Source organism: Acipenser ruthenus, chromosome 4 (assembly GCF_902713425.1).
Source record: "Acipenser ruthenus chromosome 4, fAciRut3.2 maternal haplotype, whole genome shotgun sequence".
Classification (NCBI taxonomy): Eukaryota; Metazoa; Chordata; class Actinopteri; order Acipenseriformes; family Acipenseridae; genus Acipenser; species Acipenser ruthenus.
The window spans coordinates 60,659,255-60,680,338 of NC_081192.1; the positions used below are offsets into that span (position 1 = coordinate 60,659,255).

The 21,084-nt window shown below is 38.9% G+C and overlaps 1 protein-coding gene across 1 annotated transcript in view; it reads right to left on the reverse strand.

The window, feature by feature from the left end:
- Positions 1-20,831, reverse strand: part of tbc1d7 (TBC1 domain family, member 7) — a 35,913-nt gene extending 15,082 nt beyond the window's left edge. Inside the window, exons 1-5 of the mRNA XM_033998878.3 lie at positions 20,507-20,831; positions 18,441-18,563; positions 14,595-14,675; positions 8,729-8,919; positions 5,822-5,959 (exon numbers count right to left, since the gene is read on the reverse strand). Of these exons, the coding sequence (XP_033854769.2) occupies positions 5,822-5,959; positions 8,729-8,919; positions 14,595-14,675; positions 18,441-18,552 (522 nt within the window). The 5' untranslated portion in view covers positions 18,553-18,563; positions 20,507-20,831. The remainder of the gene's footprint in view (positions 1-5,821; positions 5,960-8,728; positions 8,920-14,594; positions 14,676-18,440; positions 18,564-20,506) is intronic.
- Between the last annotated feature and the right edge of the window lie 253 nt (positions 20,832-21,084).

The following is a 21,084-nucleotide window of genomic DNA, read 5'->3' on the forward strand; positions in this document are numbered from 1 at the left end:
AAAATCGGTAGCAAAAAAGTAGTTGGAGATGTCACAGAAGCGAAAGGTACACAGAAGTTTTCAAAATCGTTAGCCAGATGATTACTTGTTCAATTAATAATTGATGGCAAGACAATATGTCTGATTTGCAGTGCCACGGTTGCAGTTATGAAAGATTATAACATACAACGTCACTATGACACGCTGCACAAAGCAACGTATTTTGAGTTTACTAGAAATGAAAGAAGCCATGGAGTCAGCGAAAGGTTTTTCTCAAAAGTGCTGTGGATGCCATGAACAAAACAACTAGGGGAAATAACTTTTTTTTTTTTTTTTTTTACTTCAAGAACCATAGAAAGTGCAGAATTACCTTGGGAGAGAAAGTAAGGGATTACAACAGAGGGTGCACCATATGACTGGACAAAAGAGTGGATTGGCTAGCTGGAAAAAATGTAAGAAAGAAATGCAGAAGTAACAATTTTCTTACACTGGATTCTGCATCAACAGGCATTATGTGGAAAAGTTGCAAAATTAGAAAACGTAATGTGCGAGAAAATAGGTGCCAGGTGTCTGGACAGAAGTCATAAAAAGGTACATTTCATAGTGGTACTGTTTACTATTTTGCATTTTCACAGCTTGCCTGTATCTTTTTTTTTTCATTGCTGTTTAAAAATGTTAAATACTGAGACTTAGCATTATATATCCTGACATCTTTTTTTATTTCTATTTGAGATTTCCATTTAAATAAAATACATTTCCCATTATATTACATTTGTGATATTGACTTTTTTGTCAGTGTTCTAGGAAAGCTGCCTGTTTCTGTACTATAAATACATTAAGTAATATGTTGATTAATTGATTGAAACCGTGCCTGCATACTTATTGATGACTAGAAATCATGCAGTCAGGGTAATGTGTTTTGATTAGTATATTTGAGTATATTGGCCTACATACAATTTATATAGACTTCCCCCACCCCCCACAGTGCAGTGCAGTATTTCAGCAAGATGTATTTATTTCGCGTTAGTGAATCAGTGAATCAAACGAACAAATCTGTTGAATTGATTCACTAAACTGAATTAATCAAACTAATCAAGTCAGTAAAAAGAATCAAACTGTTTTCAGGCCAGAAAAATAGCGCGCCTATCAGTGGGTAAAGTCTGTGTAACAGGTGGGAGGGTTGGTGAAGAGTCTGGGGTGGAGGCTGCGGAGCCAGCGCAGGGGTCTGGCTTGGGTGCATCCGCTCGGGACCGACCCGATCCCGAGATGGAAGCCATGGGAGCTGATTTTTTAGCTCCCGTGACTTCCGACTTCAGCAAGGGCGTGACGACATGCTGGGCAGGCTCTTTGACCAAGCAGCTGTGGTTAATGGTCGGGTGGTCTAGCCCAGACGCGCCGCCACGTACCCTCACTTTGAAATTAATCGAGATCTCTCGTCACCAGTTGCTCATTCCTCTGCCCTTTAAGGATGATTTGTTGCAGCTTGCTCACGCTATTCCCGTCTGGTCATTTGGGAAGGGACAAGACCAAAGCGAGGCTCCTGACCCGGTTCTATTGGCTGGGGCTGGATGGTGACGTCAGGCGTTTTTACGAACGCTGTGGGGAGTGTCAGAAGGCTAACCCTAGAGCATGTTGCGCAGATTTATTAGTAGTGATGTGCGTTACTGGGACCAGCTGATTCCTCCCCTTCTCTTTGCGATCAGAGAGGTACCCCAGGCTTCTACGGGATTTTTGCCATTCAAACTGTTGTATGGGCAGGGGTGTGCTTGATCTGGTCAAAGAGATGTGGGAGGAACAGCAGGATAATTCGACCAATACCATCCGGTACGTGTTGGACCTGCGCAAAAGTCTCGAGTCTGTAGGAAAATGGGCGCATGACAATTTGCAGCAGGCTCAGCACAGACAGGAGACACAGTACAACCGAGGAGCCTGGTTACGCACATTTCAGCCCGGGGATAAAGTACTTCTATTATTACCTAGTTCCGAGTTGAAACTTCTGGCTAAGTGGCAAGGACCTTTTGAGGTTACAAGCTGGGTTGGGACGGTGGATTATGAGATCTGCCAGCCGGAGCGACGGAGAGAGAAGCACATTTATCATATAAACCTCTTGAAGCCCTAGTTGCAACAGTAGGCTTTGTTAGCGGCGTAAGCAGATGACGTCACAGACCTGCGTTGGGGAGAAAAGGGTCAGTACAGATTGCAGAGAATCTGACACCAACACAGAAATGTCAGGATCAGGCTCTGGTGACGGAATTTCCTGATGTGTTTTCTCTCGTCCCGGGGCAGACTTGAGTAGCCCATCATCACACTGAAATTGACCTGGGGGCACCAGTTCGCCAGAGGCCATACCGTATACCTGAACGCAAAAGGCAGGTAATAATAACATCCCAAAGTGACTGGAAAAGTCCTGTTGTTTTAGTAGATAAGCCAGATGGGTCAACTCGGTTTTGCATTGACTTCAGGCGAGTCAATGAGAAATTGAAGTTTGACGCTTATCCTATGCCCCAGGTAGATGAGTTGCTGGAGCGTCTAGGCAAGGCTCATTTTATGACGACACTGGATTCAAAGAAGGGGTACTGGCAGATACCCCTGACACCAGAATAGAGAGAGAGAATGGCGTTTTCGACTCCCTTCGGGTTATACCAATTCAGGACCTTGCCCTTTGGGTTGCACGGAGTCTTGCGGCCCCATCAGCAGTACGCCGCTGCTTACATAAATTACGTGTTTATCCACAGTGAGGATTGGCCGAGTCATCTGTGTAAAGTAACGGTGGTGCTGCAATCTTTGCGGGAGGCTGGGCTCACTGCTAACCCGAAGAAATGTGCCATTGGGATGAGTGAGTCGGAGTATTTGGGGTATCGAGTAGGGAGTGGCCAGATCAGACCGCTGATTGCTAAGGTGAAAGCCTTGGCTGACTGGCCAGGCCCTACGACCAAAACCCAGGTACGCTCTTTCCTGGGACTAGCGGGCTATTATAGGAAGTTCATCCCGAGCTTCACCATGCTCGCTGCTCCCTTGACAGACCTCACCCGGAAGGCTGCCCCAAATATGGTTCAGTGGACAGAACTGTGCCAGGAGGCCTTTCTCACTCTGAAGCGAAGGCTGTGTAGCAAGCCAGTGCTGTGCAGTCCGGATTTCAGTAAGAGCTTCACCCTGCAGACGGATGCGTCAAAGACAGGTCTCGGGGCAGTGTTGTCTCAGGAGACATCAGCAGGAAGCTCCTTCCCCGCGAGAAAAACTATAGTACCATCGAGAAGGAGTGTCTCGCGGTAAAATGGGCAGTCGAGTCACTCCGGTACTACCTCCTGGGGCGACACTTCACCCTAGTTACAGATCATGCCCCCTTAGCGTGGCTTCACCGAATGAAAGATAGCAATGCCAGAATCACGCGGTGGTACTTGGCCCTGCAGCCCGATGCCTTCAGGGTTGTCCACTGAGCAGGAAAGCTGCATCAAAACGCAGATTTTTTTTCTCGGGTAAGGCATGGGGATGTAGGATTTTCGAATGAACCGGTGGTGCCATTCTGCGGGGGAGGATATGTAACAGGGGGGAGTGCTGACTCTTCTGGTGCGTTCATAGTGCTGCAGGAAGAGGGCAGCACCCTTGCAATATACGCCGGTCAGTCATGGCAGTGACACATAGAGGTGGGAGAGAGGATGTGTGGGCTTTCCCTCTCTCTGAGTGGCTGAGAGGCGGGCATTGGGGGGATTGCTGGCCCTATAAAATAACATTCTGTTGTTCCCTCAGCTCTGATACCCATACCCATACGTTCCCATACGCATTAATAAATGATCACTTTAATGCCTGTACTAAAATTAACATCCTTTAGTAAATACAATGTGAATACAGCTCATCTCATTAAGAACATAAGAACATAAGAAAGTTTACAAACGAGAGGAGGCCATTCGGCCCATCTTGCTCGTTTGGTTGTTAGTAGCTTATTGATCCCAGAAACTCATCAAGCAGCTTCTTGAAGGATCCCAGGGTGTCAGCTTCAACAACATTACTGGGGAGTTGGTTCCAGACCCTCACAATTCTCTGTGTAAAAAACTGCCTCCTATTTTCTGTTCTGAATGCCCCTTTATCTAATCTACATTTGTGACCCCTGGTTTCTTTTTTCAGGTCAAAAACGTCCCCTGGGTCGACATTGTCAATACCTTTTAGAATTTCGAATGCTTGAATCAGATCACCGCGTAGTCTTCTTTGTTCAAGACTGAATAGATTCAATTATTTTAACCTGTCTGCATATGACATGCTTTTTAAACCCGGGATAATCCTGATCGCTCTTCTTTGCACTCTTTCTAGAGCAGCAATATCCTTTTTGTAACGAAGTGACCAGAACTGAACACAGTATTCTAGTTGAGGTCTTACTAATGCATTGTAAAGTTTTAACTTTACTTCCCTTGATTTAAATTCAACACTTTTCACAATATAGCCGACCATCTTGTTGGCCTTTTTTATAGCTTCCCCACATTGTCTAGATGAGCATCCAGCTCATTATTGAGCATCCAGCTCATTATTCTGAGCTGGATGCTCATTTAAATATATTATCATGCATTACCATACGAATCACATATTCATTCTGATTACCACAGTATGGCACAATAAAATTTGTTTGCACCATAATATGCCCACTATTTCGCGCAATAATTAATAAAATTGCAATGGTAGATACGGAAATCATTAATGTGCACAGTAACTGCAATTATCGCGCACCATAAAGTTTAAAACCCTTTCGTAAATGAGGCCCTTTGTGTCTCGTGAATAGCAATAGCTTTAAACTATTCTGTAATCACAGTAGAGGAAATCCTATTGGTGTGTACAAATAAAATAATCTTCCCTGGAGACTGAAGACCTCTGCTTATTCCAGACGGTATGGTATAGGTAGCTTCTGGGAGTCCTGCTTATATGATGCTGATCATATTTATTTATTTATTTATTTCTTAGCAGACGCCCTTATCCAGGGCGACTTACAATTGTTACAAGATATCACATTATTTTTACATACAATTACCCATTTATACAGTTGGGTTTTTACTGGAGCAATCTAGGTAAAGTACCTTGCTCAAGGGTACAACAGCAGTGTCCCCGACCGGGGATTGAACCCACGACCCTCCGGTCAATAGTCCAGAGCCCTAACCACTACTCCACACTGCTGCCCCAATTCTGACAATCTCAAGAGGCATGGATGTGAACTAGGACCAAACTACCAGAACACTTTGCAAACAGATATTAAAGAGGAAGTAGTAACCTTTCAATGGCCGAGTGAGACCGATAGGAGCCGGATCTGAGCAATACACATAGTCCCGGCACCACAGACATAACACAGACATAAACAAACAAGATAGCTGCTTCCGCATCCAGCGCTCAAAGAATTTCACAGACATCTGCCAAGCTTTTGGAGTAATAAAACAATGACTTGGATAGCATAATTGAGGATTTTGGTGATAAAACGAGTGATCAGGAGATGATTTATCAGTATGCACGTCTATGAAGAGGTATGTGATAAATAAAGTGAACAAAGGGTGGGGCGGGTCTGGAGATGCAGTACTGAGTGTCCTGTTGATATGCAGTGCCTTTTAAACCTGTTTTACTTTGAATAAAATTACTTTTAAACAGCGTGTGTAAAATAAACAGCGCATGTGAAAATAAATTGGACCTGACACGCCTGACAGGCGCTGAATAAATGGACCGCAAAGGGTTAAAGTCTGTTTCAAAGGTCTTTTGAACATGTCAGTTCCAGTGCACTTGGGGTTTGAGATCATGGGTGTGTCCTCTGATCACTGTCAGAAGAGTAAATCTCCATATCCTTTTTCATCAGGGGTGCAAAACAAAAACTCACCAGGTGAGGCACAGAATCCCCGTACTTGGTATTGAACTGATTCACAAAGCACTTTATCAGCCAGTAACAGTCAAGAGCTCCTTCCACAATCTCTTCCATGGCTTTTGCAATGGCGAGGAACTCTTCATCTTCTGGCTCCTAAGAAAAAGAAAAAACAATGCATATTCCTAATGTAGCAAAATGCATGCTGTGCTTTACATTGTGAAGATACAGAGGCAAAATAGGTGCTGTATCTTCTGTATTATAATGCATTGCTGAAAAATATTAATCAACACAAAGCTACCATGACTACTTTAATGGGTATGTACAGGATAAACATTTAGAAGTGATGTACAGCTATGGCCAAAAGTTTTGCATCTCCCTAGAATTTTAGGACTGAGACAATTAAAAAAAAAAAAAACTAGATGAACATAATTTAGATATTTTATTTAACATCAAAGAAAGACCTCTTGGCAAACTTTAACAATACAGACTGCATGGCTCCTCAAGGGGTCCTGGAAGGGCTAATAGAGCCATAGTAAATGGAAAAGATATTTAGAAAAATTAAAAGATTTCAAACGAAATAAGTCATAAGGAAGGTCCATTGAAATTAAGACAACACTGAGGCTAAATAACAATATCATGAATCAAACAAATCAGTAATAAATATCATTAAGAATAACTAAAATTAACTCAATTAAAGCCCTAATTCCCCTTTATTGAACCAAGACATGTCCTATACCAAAAGAAAGGTACATTTTATAGAAATATAGAAATAAGACCTAATATAAAACTAAGAATGGCATGGCAAGTTTTATTTCCTTAAAGTTATTCTGATATTCATACAGATAGAAAGGAAGCAGTGCTTAACACCTTTAACACTAGAAGGTGTCAACTCTGATATGAACATAAAATTCCTCTAGCCCCCTTTGTTCCAGACCACATTATATCAAGAGCTGAAGGCACTAACATACGTCTTCAAAATGGCTTCTAAGCTGTTGGTGTTGCACCATGGCCTTCAAACTGCTCCTGGAGGGACCGTCTTGTGGCATGAAGAAGACTGGCAGCGGGCCCGACTTCTAGCTTTAGTTGTTTGCTGACATAAATCTAGAGGACATCTTAAATTCATCAGAAACTATTTTAAAATGTCTGCCAAACAATCATTTCAAATTTCGAAAACCATGAGGTGCAAATCTGCTAAGACGTGATTTGTCACTTCTAACCGAACATGGGGTACCAGCAAAATAACAAATGCAAAAGTGTAATGCCTATTAATACGTTATTTTATTCTTTCTACATTGTGTCTAATTGTGTAATACATTGGTATGAGTGATGCAATAACACTTTATTTAGCTTGTGTGTGTAATAATGGTAAGTCCTGTTCCTTGGCTGCACAAATTCAGTCTGGTTTTTCGGTTTTAAACTTCCACTGACATTTTACCAAAAAACAGCTGCGAGAGCTGATAAAAAACGAACCGATTATAACTATGGATACTATTTTTTGTTGCTGTAAAAATATGTGAAAATAACGACATTCAAGGCTAAAAAATAGACAATTTTACAGAATGATCACTGCTACAAAGACTTTAACTTAAAAAAATATATTTATTAATGTAATACATTGTAATATTTTAATATTTGTGCTAAATAAAAATATATTTAATGTATTTAACATGTATTTAATGTTTAGTCAAAAGTAAACAAACATTATTATTATTATTATTATTATTATTATTATTATTATTTCTTTTCAAACAAATGTAACAGGAATATGCTTAACTTTTATTTGTAATATTTATTCCTTGTCCGATGTAAAAAAATAATCTCACCACTGAAATACATTTTTTTAATGTTTTGGTTCTAAACTGAGAATTTTACAACACTACCCCTTTGTTAATGTCTTTTTAAACACAGCTGTAGTTTTGGTATTACAAGACGTATATTAAAAGTGCACTTTTGATGCTCCTTCTGTCATCCCAGGGTCATTCTGCATCTACACATATATATATATTTTTTAATTTTAATTTAATGTGCCCAATTATTTTATCACTGATTTTCTCCCTTCACCGCAGCGATTCCCCACACAGCTCAGGAGAATGTAAGGTTCAGTGCGCGTCCTCCGATCCCACAACCAAGCCACCTTCCTCTTTTACACCCAGGAACTCGAGGCTTTGGTTTATTTGAAAAGTTTGTTTCACTTTTAAAGCTGCTTCCTCTGCTTTAATGAAATTGTTTGGGATATTGCTGTGCTAGTTGCTTACAAATTAATGTCATCACTTTTTTGTAGTTCTGTGTAAGTATTCACTTTTATTAAACTTTGCACTGCCACCAATTCAAAAGAAATATTCTGCACACTGCTTATTTTAAACTAGAAAGAGGGGGATGAGGTATTTAAGTAGTTATGTTTTTATTTATTGTTTTACTTAGAAGTTATTTAAAGAGTAAATGTTTATTATTGAGGTTTGCTTGCACAGCAATGTTGCTCTCCAAGTGATATCCCTGCTACTTGCATGTTCCTTACAGGTTTCCAGACTTCATTTTCACTCAGGTGAAGTTATACCTTTATCAGAAGTACTTGGTTTCTCCTCCCTGTTCCCTTCTTTTGTTATATAAATATTACTCCATGTGACACTGCATAGTTCTGCATGTAAATATTTTAACAAGATAGTAAAGCTCAGACAGGGCTGTACCAGGGACTCACCTGTATCATAAGAATTGAACTCAAAGCAAAAAAAGGCTGAAACAAATTAATCAACAGCAAACAAATACGGTAGTTGTCAAAATTGTGTGCTGCTTATGAAAAGGTAAGGAATTACTTTTAAAGCATTGTTTTTTTAAACCTTTCTTCACCACCGCCGTATGCCTGCACCCCTTGAAGCACTCCTGGTACGGTAGCAGCAGATTATAACTTTTTGCCTGAACACATACCAGCTGATTTGTTCCTGTTCGCCGAGGAAGCTTTCCAGACTCCAGCTGATACATCCGGAGGAACACCTCCACCTGGGGTGTGGTGTCTTGAACAAAACGCATGACTTGGAGGGCATGGAGCACATCCTGGTACTGCTCCTCTCTGAAGCTCATTACAAGGCAATGGGACTCACTGTGAGGAGGAAGGATCCCTGCACAAACATTGAAATGATTACTGCAAAAGTGCTTCAAATTAAATCTAGTACAGAAGTATTGTGTGAAAAAAATAACAAGAGTATTCAAAGTTTAATGGATATCAAATAAAATAAATGGTTTGCAATTTGAATTTGAATACCCTAACTAAAACATAAAAGGCTGGCATTGCAGCTGCTGTTTCACAAACAAAATTCCCCAGCAGCACAAAAAAAACCTATGTAACCGATGTACTAATTGATCCGTTCGCCCATTTTGAGGAAATCCACAGACCACTTCTTAAAAGTACATTAAAACAATGCAGATCTGTCCTCAATCTTCTTAAATGTGGTAATGTTGTTTGTTTGTTTGAGCCCATTTCCAAAATCCTGCTGCGATGGTCTGGTCTTCCCCATTTTTGTTTTTATGTATTTATTATCGCAAAGAGCCAAAAGTTTCTAACCAAACTAACACTAAAACATGATGTAAAAAACACAACAAACTTATACTAACACAGTAACACAGTTAAATCAGCTACTTAATACATATGCCATTATTTGGCAGTTAATCTTTCCCCATAATAAATCAAAATATTATTTGAAATCTAATGTTTATACAAAAGCAAACAAGAGCATCTTTCAGATTTCTTCCAGGCAAAAGAAATACAAATATTCCAATTAGAGCCTTCTGCTTTCTGTAAATTACAGCTGTGTTTATGAGACATAATCCCCTCAGCTGTGTCAAACGGATGGCTTGGTGGTGATGTCAGGCCAGGAAATAGACAGACTCAGTACTATGGGTATGAAGCGCTGATGCGCGTATTTATTAAATACAAATACAAGGTTTGAACAAAACACTAAAAACACAAAAAAACGGCTCAATGGCCAAAACAAAACAGACAATAATTAAAACAAGTAGCAATTGTTTTTATAGTTTTATAGCTCTTACTGTCTCTCCATCTCCTTTGTCCAAACTCTCTCCAACTCTCGTCAACAACAGGAGCAGCTGCTTCGCTTTCATATATGTGGCCATCTCCCAATTGGTAATTGGTGCAGTAGTGGTTTTTTTTTTGTTTTTTTTTTAAATTTGGAATCGGGAATTATTTTTCAGATTTTCTTTGAAATGCCCAATTATTTTTATTTCAACACAGCCCACCGCTGTCTCCCCCGCACTGACTCGGGAGAGACGAAGACGGGCACATGCGTCTTCCGAAACATGCGCCGTCAGCCGTCCGCTTCTTTTCACTCTGCAGGCCTGCCATGCAGCCACCTCAGAGCTACAGCGTTGGAGGACCACGCAGCTCTGGGCAACTTACAGACAGGCTCACAGGCGCCTGGCTAGTCCACAGGGGTCAGTGGTACGCGGTGAGCCGAGGACACCCTGGCCGACCTAAGCCCTCCCCCACCCGGGCGACGCTTGGCCAATTGTGCGCCGCCACCTGGAAGCTCCCTCCCACGGTCGGCAGTGGAATAGCCTGGACTCGAACCGGTGACCTCCAGGCTATAGGGCGCATCCTGGACTCCACGCGGAGTGCGTTTACCAGATGCGCCACTCGGGAGCCAAAGAATCACCTTTAACACAAGAACACCTTTGGTGCAGACTCAGGGCAACCTCAGCGACACATTGACAAAGTCCTTGAGGCAACAGTTTTTCCGTTCCTGCAAGCCAATCCAGAAGTGTCGATTTTCCAGCAGGACAATTCAAGACCACACAGTGCTAGGATTACAACTGAATGACTTTAAGAAAACAATGTCGAGGTCTTGCCATGGCCAGCTTTTTCTCCTGACCTGAGTCCAATAAAACATCTGTGGGACCAAATCGCCAGTGCCATCCACAGGAGACAACCATGACCAGCCAACCTTCGCCAGCTGGCTGCAGCTGCACAGGAAGAGTGGTGGAACATCCCACAACAGTCTATCCAGAGGCTGATCAGGTCTAGGCATCAACGCTGCCAGGATTGTGTTCATGCTCAGGGAGGTCATACCCAATACTCTTTGTAATGTTTTCATTTTGACATGTGTGTCACGTTTTATACTGAAAACTTATCATGGTTTTTTGATCTGTGTTTTTGTTCATATTTTCTGTGATTTTGTTTGATATCTATGTTTAAAATATTTGATTAAATCCATTAGACCCGAGTGTTGCACTCCTGCAGCATGTCCCCCAGTTCCCTATACTAGTGATTCATGCAATATTTCTACAGTAAATACAGTACCGGTGTTGTTCAGACTGTAAACAACTTCTCAGTCTAACTTCTGTTTTTGTCTCTCCCTTTTGATTCAGTACCTGAACTGAAGAAAAGCTACGCTGACACTTTATAACCCAGACATCTTATTCAGCATTTGTTTTATAACTAAATAAATATTAGGCCTATTACGTGGTTATCTTTCCTAATGTATTTACTTTTTTTGCTGCGAGAGGAGCTGCGTCTTTCTCCTGGAGAGGAGACACTTTACCTTCGTTTCAGCCCCGCTCCGCCAGCCGAACCTCGGGTGAGCCCATTCCCTCTTCCCCTCTCCCAACCCGCTCTCCTTCTCGCACTTGGTTTGTTTGTCTGTCGCTTCGAACTGAACTCCCAACCTCTGTTTGGCCAGGCTATTTATAGTTTAAAAACCGCTAATTAAAATGATCCATGAGTGGGAATGTTACCTATTTATTTTATTTTTTTTATGTTTTTTTGTCTTAAGTTTGTTTTAGGTGTGTATCCCTTTAAAAAAGACGGTCCTGTTTCTTAATTAGTTGATGCGCGCACTTTTTGAAAATAGGATATAGTTTCCGGTAAGGGATTGGCTGGTGAGAGGAAACAGGTGAAGAAACGGGAGTAGAGCATACGAGAGAGGGTACACAGGTTGTGGATTTGTTGTTTTTCTTGATTTATAGCTATTGAATGTTTGAAATACATTTGTTAAATTGAGCTCTTAGAAAAAGAAAAACGCTAATCAATGGAATGAAATGGTTAAATATTAATTTATGTATGATGTTTGCCTACGAGACTAACAATGATTGCTATGTATAGGGTTTGTTGTATCTTAATATAAAATAAACTTGATCATAGTACGTTTGTATTTTTAGCAGTATTAGCAATAAAAAGTATGTCTCTGCGAGCGTACGTTATTTTTTTTTATCCCACGATATTGCTATATGGAAATTATTATCGATATCGAACTATATCGATATCATATTGAAATATCGATATTGGTGCCGACCCCTAATATAAATAAATAATGTGGCAGAGCAAAAGCATGCCTGTGTGTTTGCTGGGGATTCACAGTGTGTGTGGTGTAATTTTGTAGTCCACGGGAGGGGTGTCATGGCCATAGCCTTAAAAACTACACATCCCAGAAGCCTCTAGGGCTAAATGGGAATCACCTGGGTGCACTTGGGGATCATTTAAATTAATTATTGTTTAAGTGTTTGTAATTAATAGAATGTGGGTGTGTACATAGGCGCCGACTACAGGGGGGGCTCAGGGTCCCCAGCCGGAATTTTAAAAAGGGGGCTCAGCCTCCCTTGGGATTTTGATGGGATTTTGATAGAATGTTGATGAACTTGTTGAATGTGGGACACTAGGACCACGCAGAATGCAGGTTGTAGCTCCCTTTTTGCAATCACTAATTAAGAAGCTATAAAAATGAAACGCTAGCCCGTTCATCCGAACAGCTGGGGAACATAGCAATGGTTTGTATAGCGTTCAGATGTTTACAAAGACAGCAATACACGTACATGTATTGTACTCTAAAGGTTTATTTAAAAATTAGTATTTTTCTGATAGCCCCTATAACGTCACTCTGCAAAGTACATCTGACAACGGTACTGAAGCGTTATTTACAAGTATAAATGTAAAACTGAGTCAAACAAGTGAAGCACTGCTGTTATATTTGTATGCACATGTATATCAATTCATTGCTTTCACATTTTTTTTAAAACGTTAAAAAAAGGAAAAACTATAAATTGAATTCAGTACTGAAAACAACTTTCAATACTGTTCTCAAAACAGCAGGCTGTATTCCAGAGTGCTGTTGGTCCTAGTTTTGCGCTTACATTTTTGTGGATATTTCCCCCAAAACAACAATGAAGATTACCATTTTATGACATCTGAAATTAAATCAGCAATAACACAGATCCACCTGTAATTTGTAACTTGCGTTTCTTCTCAATAAATGAATTTACTATTTTAACTGTCTTATCTCTTCATACAATGTAAAATGATTTTACTGAATAAAAAAAAAAAAAAAAACTGGTATTGTTCAAAACTGAAGATATAACATGACTAGGCAAAGATCTGCATGCAGCTCCCAACAATTAGGCACAAAATCCCAGACCCGGCACATGCAGATAAGATCTTGAAGCATATGTGGAAGCGACCGTAAGTGTAAATCACGGTCAGCATATACTAGCATAGAAACAAAAATGATATCCCTCTTCCCACAGTATATAATGAGTAAAAGTTAAATACATTAATATTTTCTCATGGTTTTTCTTTTTACATTTACTTTTGTAATTTCTAAATATTGTGTATATAAAATCAGTGGTCTGGTCACGAACCCCAAATAAATTGTACTTTTCTTAACTTTAATATATGGTAAGATTAGTGTTTCAAAAATATATTAACTAAAAATAAAAAGTCTTCATGAATTTATATAACAAACATGGACATACTGTACAATCCGCACAGTTACTGTCTGTTCCAATGAGCACGCACAGAGGTTGACTGAGTCTAACAGCACTCAGCGTGACTTTGCTGTCTCAACGCCCAGAACAAGGCGACGGCAGTATTCTTTGATACACTTTCACATGTGTGTGGTCAAATTCAAAAATAGTTTGCTGGAAAAGATTTCTATTTATTTTCGAAAAGGTTTCAAAGAGTGTGGGAACTCCATTCCGGCTACCAAAAAAGGTGGTCTACAAACAGCACTGCTGTTCAGAAATGATAGCCTTTATTTTTTTTTAAATGTCTCCTTCAACCTGTGACTTTGCAAAGGTCAACCTAAAGTGAGAAAGGGACTTTGACCAGAATAATCACCCTGGGTGCAATTTCGATGCTACCGTCATGTGTAGCACCTCGTTCTACTCATATTCAATAGGGCTTTTCAGAAAAAAAATATTAGGAGCACCCTACTCACTTCTGGAAAATTGCCAGATGAGGGGTAATTGGCAAGTTTTATTCGAACTGCAGCCTAACCCTTTACCCTGTATGGGATTTGAGTCCTAAAATGTAAGTATTGCTGTAAGAACCTTAGGAACCAGTCTTCCAAATTCTGTGAAAAACATTTGGTTTCAAGTCCCACCACTGGTCATTACACCCCCTTGAAATTTGAATTTTTGCTATTTGTACCAAGTATAGGCCGTAATAACTTGCGTGGGGGGGCTCGCTTTGGAATCACCCAAAGATATGTTTGGATAGATGTTGATGAGATAGATGTGGCCACTTTGGAAGAGCCACATGGATCAACACTGCAGTAAATAAGGCAAACAGCAGTCAGACGTGTAATGTGTAAAATAAACGATAGATTTGTTTCAAAGTGGGTGCTTGAGAAGTTGGAGCAACTGTACCACAACTGCAACTACTGTACAAAGAGGAAGTGCATTGTGTAATATTTAAGGAATGGCAAACTTCCCAGATGACATATAGGTATGTGCACAACCAGCGGTTTAATTTTAAAATGTGCATTTGCTTCACACACAGTTGACTTACCAAGGATCACCTTCCACACAAGAATGCGATACATCGAAGGAAGAGGAAATCTCTGACTGAACGTGCAAAGCTTTTCAACATCTGCCAAAAAACAAAAACAAAAGATTTTAAAATAACTCACTTTTTCATCAACTTTGGCTGAAGCACTTTCTGGTTTCACAGAGACTCAATAAGATCACATTTTATTTTAGGGTTTTTTTATTTTACATTAGGGATGCACCAAATTCAAGTTTTTGGGATTCGGCCGAATACCGAATCCATCTCAAAAGATTCGTCCAAATACTGAACCGAATACCGAATCTACAAAAACTGTCAAGAAAAGTGAAGGAAAAAACTTGCAGAATGAAAAACAGACTGGCAGCTACTTACTAAGGGATTCGCACAATCTATAGTTTTGAACCTTTTAGTTAATAGTACTTTTATTACCAAATGGAAATATATCCCTGAATAAGACTTCAGTTTGAAACGTACACAATTTACTGCTAGCCCCCTTTCCCAACAACAGAACCGTTTACTTTACCTTTACAAGAAAGGAGAGCTGCATCTTTGCCATAACCCTCTATTTTCTTTAATGACGTTTCAACCTGTGTCACCTGATCTGAGAGTAGGGTTGCCAACAGGCTCCAGAATCTCGGGACACTAAGGCAGGTCAGGTTTTGTAACTCACCTCTCTAAACTGCAATGTATTCAGTAAAGTGAGTGTGAATTGTGCAAACTGTCACTAAATTAATTGAATTGTTTTACTTAATTGTTACCAAAAGCACACACCTATATGCGAGGATTGTTTCCATCAATCAGACCTATACAGCAGCTGATTGGCTTTGTGAGTCTGACTGGGCGGGACTGTGTGAAGCAAGAAATATTAAACAAATAGAAACTTTACCTACTGTCACAAGGTTAATTGAAAGACTGCAGGTGAGTGCAAAGTTATCTATAATAATGGTGTTGCACTATTTTGATAGATATCGTTTACTGTATAAAAAAATTCAAGCAATACGATTGTTATGAGGCTCTACTGACAGAATCGCCACCGCAATTAAACAATTAAATACATTTACTAAACTGCTGAAGCAATTCACACTCACTTTACATGTCGAATACATTGCAGTTTAGAGAGGTGAGTTAAAAAACCTGACCTGCCTTAAAGTGTCCCGAGATTCTGGACCCTGTTGGTGACCCTATCTGAGAGCTATGAGGAAAAAAATTACTGTGATGAGTGACCGAATCTCCCTGCAAAATTTAAATGCACCGTGTGTGTAACACATATCAAATAGGCTACGAAATAGTTTACAAATTATTTTAATAAAACACAGCAGTTCCCAAATGGTTCAACTTGTATTGGCACATTACAATAACGTAATTTAATTTACTAAAGCATATTGTTCAACAACGTCTTGCACATCTGACAGTTGTAAAGTTACAAAAAATATATATTTCTGTGCACCGATTTTTTATTATCTCAGTATGATCTCTGGAACACGTTTGACAGACAAAGCAATAAAGCACAAAAGTCTACAACAGTTTGCTGTTACTACATATTACAAGTTTATTGCATAACTTTACTCTATGAAAAGTGTGATGTGAATGTGCCGTTGCATACCGGGGTATGTTTGCATTCAGCAGCTGCGTGACGTGTTTAGTGCGTGCACCACCAGTAACTTAGAGAGTTGAGAGCTGAGACAGAGTTCATCAAACGTGTTCTTGTTATTAAACACAAGAGTTACGTTCAATATCGGATTTGTGTATTTTATTTAAAGAAGAACTGCACACATTGGGGGGATGTATTAAAATGGATGTACGTCTGGGCGGATAACGGATTCGGTTCACCGAATCCTAAGTATTCGGCCGAATCTGAACCCTGCTCAAAAAGTAGGTGTTCCGGCCGAATCCCGGATTCGGTGCATCCCTATTTTACATATAAACAGTAGTTCGAGCCCTGTTAAATATCCCAAGCACTTGTACTGTATGCACTCAGTAGGCTTATTGCAATAAAGAGGAAGTTTTCAAATGCTAAAAAAACATATTGTGTAAATAGGCAATATTCATTTGCTCCAACTAAATCACACATGAATGCTGAATAACACCTCATTCACACACCAAAACAATACAAGATAATCACATCCCCAAAATCTTTATTCCATTTCAGGTTTTTTATTTATTTTTCCCCGATGGGAACAACAGTCCTTACATAGTTACAAAAGTGTGTGACCACATATACGCTGCTGCATGTTACTCTACACAGCTAGGTAAGATACACATTTTTATTTCTCTATATATTTAAATTAATATAGTAGCATAAATATAATTAATAATGTTAATGGGTGGAAATGTATGCAAATTACGCTACAAAATACCGCAAGGGAGGCATTTGATATGCAAACCATATTCACTTAAGGGCTCTAACTTTACTAGGTGTCTCAGCGTGTGTTAAAAGTACTGCTTATTGAAACCAGGCGGTGTCAGCAGAGCGAGAAGAGTCAGGGAGAGAGTATTTCGGACCTGGCAGACATTACTAGGGCTGTGTGAGGAGGCTAATAACTACATACAGATTGAGCACAGATCATACTCGCCTTTATATGTAGGGCCCCGGAAAATTCACAATATCACAGATTTCACAAAAATTGTGTATTTGACTGCCTACCAAAATATGCATTTTATTTTCCTTACAGTATTTTCCATTACTCTTCACCTCCCCTGTTCATTTCATACTTTCATCAAGTACAAGCAGCTCTGCATGTAACAACCATTAATGTAATAACTAACCAATAATGTAATAATACTCTATAATGTAATAATTTTTAGCCTATAATGTAATCACTGGATAATGTAATAACTTAAATAATGTAATAAAAATTTCTGCCCTATAATGTAATAACTCAGCTTGCCTGATAACCTGCCAACCAATAATGTAATAATGCCATGCCACCATTGCAGACCTGCCCCGATGAGTCAAATGAATAATTTAGTTTGCTTTATTTGTATATATAATTAGCTTAGTGAATAGAGTGACCGCTGCTTCATTTTTGCGTGTGGTGTGGTGTGGTGTGGTCATCTGCCACCTTTTAGTGAATGAGGCCCTGAAATTTGTAAACAAAATTCCACTGTAAAGAACCTATTCTATAGATTAAACTAGAAATTAATTACATCCTGGGGGGCACAATGTAAGGGGCATGGCACAACTAATGGAATAATTTGTCAAAATAAGGTAAAACGGATATGTAAAAAAGATCTGTATTATGGATAGTATGGAACGTCTGAAAGAATCATAGAAAACAGCGTGTACCATTCAGTGTGTATATAACCCCGAGGTTACTACCACAAAAAGGTAGATTTTTCTTGTATGATAACCATATTCAAACTTTACCTATATAATAAAAAAATACAGTTGTGTGATTGTATACCACGTATGAAGCCAATATCCCAAAATGTTTTTATCATCTACATGTCACATGACAAAGTTACTGTAGCTGTAGCAGGAGTTTCCATAATTCTGAAAATATTAAGTCAGCATCTGAACTGACTAATTGGATATTAGAAGCTGAAACAGCATCAATGGTGAAGCAGTCAGATTAACAATTATACAGAGCTCTCCTCACTGAGATGTTAAATAAAGATTTTCACCCTTATGTCAGAATCCTATTACTGTACACACACTTTGAGGTAACTCTCCTACGTAGCTATAGCCAGGAACACAGTTTAAATACAACTGGAAGCTATACTGTGAAAGCAGAATACAGGTTAAGATAGTTTCTAATATGTAATGCTTACAGTATAGTAATACAGTCTGACCAAAACAGAGTAAATACCAAGAGGAAACACACACTCACATAAGATTACATCTCTTACCTAATGGAACATCCTTTAGTAAAATTTCAAGGGATTTCTTCTCCTCCACTCCACGAAAGCCCACCTTTTCGTAATAGATGGAACGGAAGTTTCTCTGTGGGTCATCAGCCATGACCACTTACTCTGCAAAACAGTAAGGAAAATAAGGAAAATAACTTGCCTACCCGCATTTCTGTATTAAAGCAATTTGCATCAAAAAGTGTGATAACAACAAAAACATCTGAATAGTTTAATAGGAACAATTACAGCATTAAAAAACAAAATTACCAAATTATAAACTTGCTCAATTGTCTACACTGCTGTAGCATTCTGCCTGGCTTCCTGATGAGTACTTCGCCAACCGCATTCAATCTACTATTAGGAAAACGTGACTTATTATCTGTATTAAAGATACCATGCTGTTTATGTGTGTGAAAAAAGGCTTAATTTGAAACTGGAATATGAGGGCCCCAACATCTTACCTGCAGTTCTACAATACAGTTTTTTTTTTTAAAATACAGTTTATAAGGTTAATAGTAAATGAATGAAGTGTTTAATGTTGTAATTTCATATGAGATCTGATTGGGATTAAAAAAAAAAAAAACTTTTATATTGTCTAGGCCTATCAGTTTATTACATCATTATAAAGCATTATAATATTCTCCCTCTCATCTATATTATCTCTGTATATATTCTTTATAATGTAAGTTACTGAACTAATGGGGGTGCAGGCTGTCTGGTTAGCTAATTTTCAGGATAGTTGTACCACAAGCTAAGTAACAAAGATGCCTTGCAAGAGTAAAAACTACTGTAAGTGCATTGCTTTGTGTGCTTAAGCTAAGAGCTTGCAGTAGTTTTTGGTCTTGCAAGGCTGCCAGATACCCAAATAAACATATACCACATGTATTTTCCCAGGGGGTGGTGTACCATTGCATTGTAAGTGTTTGAGAGCTTTAAAATTAGGTAAAGGTGAAGTATTTTGTCAAAAAACTATGTAACCCTATATACTGTATGTATAGGTAATAACAATGGGTAATAGAGACATGCGTTCCAAGTGCTAAATTTGTTTTCTCTGTCCATCTCTAAATGTGGTTAATGATTTCTCATGGAACATTCCTAAGAGTGTAGACTAATAAAAAGATTTTACATTTAAATCACTAGTATCAAGTAGTTTGGTAAAGAAATACAGTGTGTGCTGACTGTGCATGTACAAATTCTGATCCGGTGTTGTGTTATTATGTGGTATGCATTAAAAAGTGGTACATTGTATACTGCGCTTGCCCAGGCCTACACAAATGATTTTAGCTAAAAAAAACAAGGAAACGCTCCTCTCAAACGGGTATGATGCACTTTTTAATAGAATTCAGCAAATGTATGTGACTTTAACTGATGAGCAACAAATTGGATTTTCTAAACGTTTACAATTTTGTGGGTGAACTACAGTGTGTCTTGTTCATAGTGATTTGTCCAGTAGTTAATCACAGTATTAACAGTGTACCATTTTCTGACGTTACACAGGTCAAGTTTTGGTGCACGTACCATATTCTGACAACGTACCACATCCTGGCCCTACACCCCTTCTGCAAATAATAGGTTTTGGGTGCCTCCACACAATTGTTTGACACTTCAAACAAAAACGTCGTCTTGTGTGAATCATTAGAAAACTAGAAGCCAAAAAGTTATTTAATACGTTCCCCTTTAAAAACTGTATTTGCTGGTTTACCATGCAAGTAAATCTGTAAATAAAACTATAAGACAAAAAATATTAAGCTGCTAATACATTTTTTTTAAATATATATACTTTATGAAACATGGTTACTAAATTGGTCATGTATGCTCAATTATAATCCTACTGTAACTCACTTAACAGTTATGGGTTTGCTGACAATATATAGTGTAGCATTCTGAACAGAATTACGGTACTTAACAGTTTTGACTTGAAATTCAAATGGATGACATTAACGATGTTTCAGTTAAAAACGAGGTCGAATACGTTTACTGTCATATCAACTACATTTAAACATATCTATAGTGTGTGCTAGCTTTAAACAGATAACATATAAATGTAGAAAAACGAATATCCATACCTGTTTATACTAGGCCTTACTTCAATCCCCGAACTGTCTGAATCTTTGCAAACCTATAAACGGCACTGTGCTTGTGCCGGAATCTCTTCCTGGTTCCGTGGGTAAGCAGCGTTGACAACTACAGCTCCATCCTGGTAATTTCACCGACACGTTTCACCAGATAATGTAAAACAGTATAGTTAGATATGATGTATATTTAAGTTCAGTACCCTGGTGTTGTTGTTTTCATAACACTCTTTGATAAATGATTGCAAACAAGATGTATTTTCTTTGGTCATTTCAGAATGCAGCAGGCTACAATTGTATTATTTTTTATGACCACCTGGTGGAGCTCGATCCAGAATATTTCGTACAGAATTATTTGTAGTGTAATTGGTTAATCTTTGCACAGTATATACACAAAAATGCAAAAATGAGAATGTAATACAAAACAAACAAAAAAATGGCATTTTTGTTTTGCTTGCCTTAAATTACCAGAGGCACGTGTGACTTTCACAGTAATGGGGACTGGGTATAATTCAGATTTTGTTATGTTATTTAAAACATGCAACAATTAATGTTATTGACAAGTGACTATA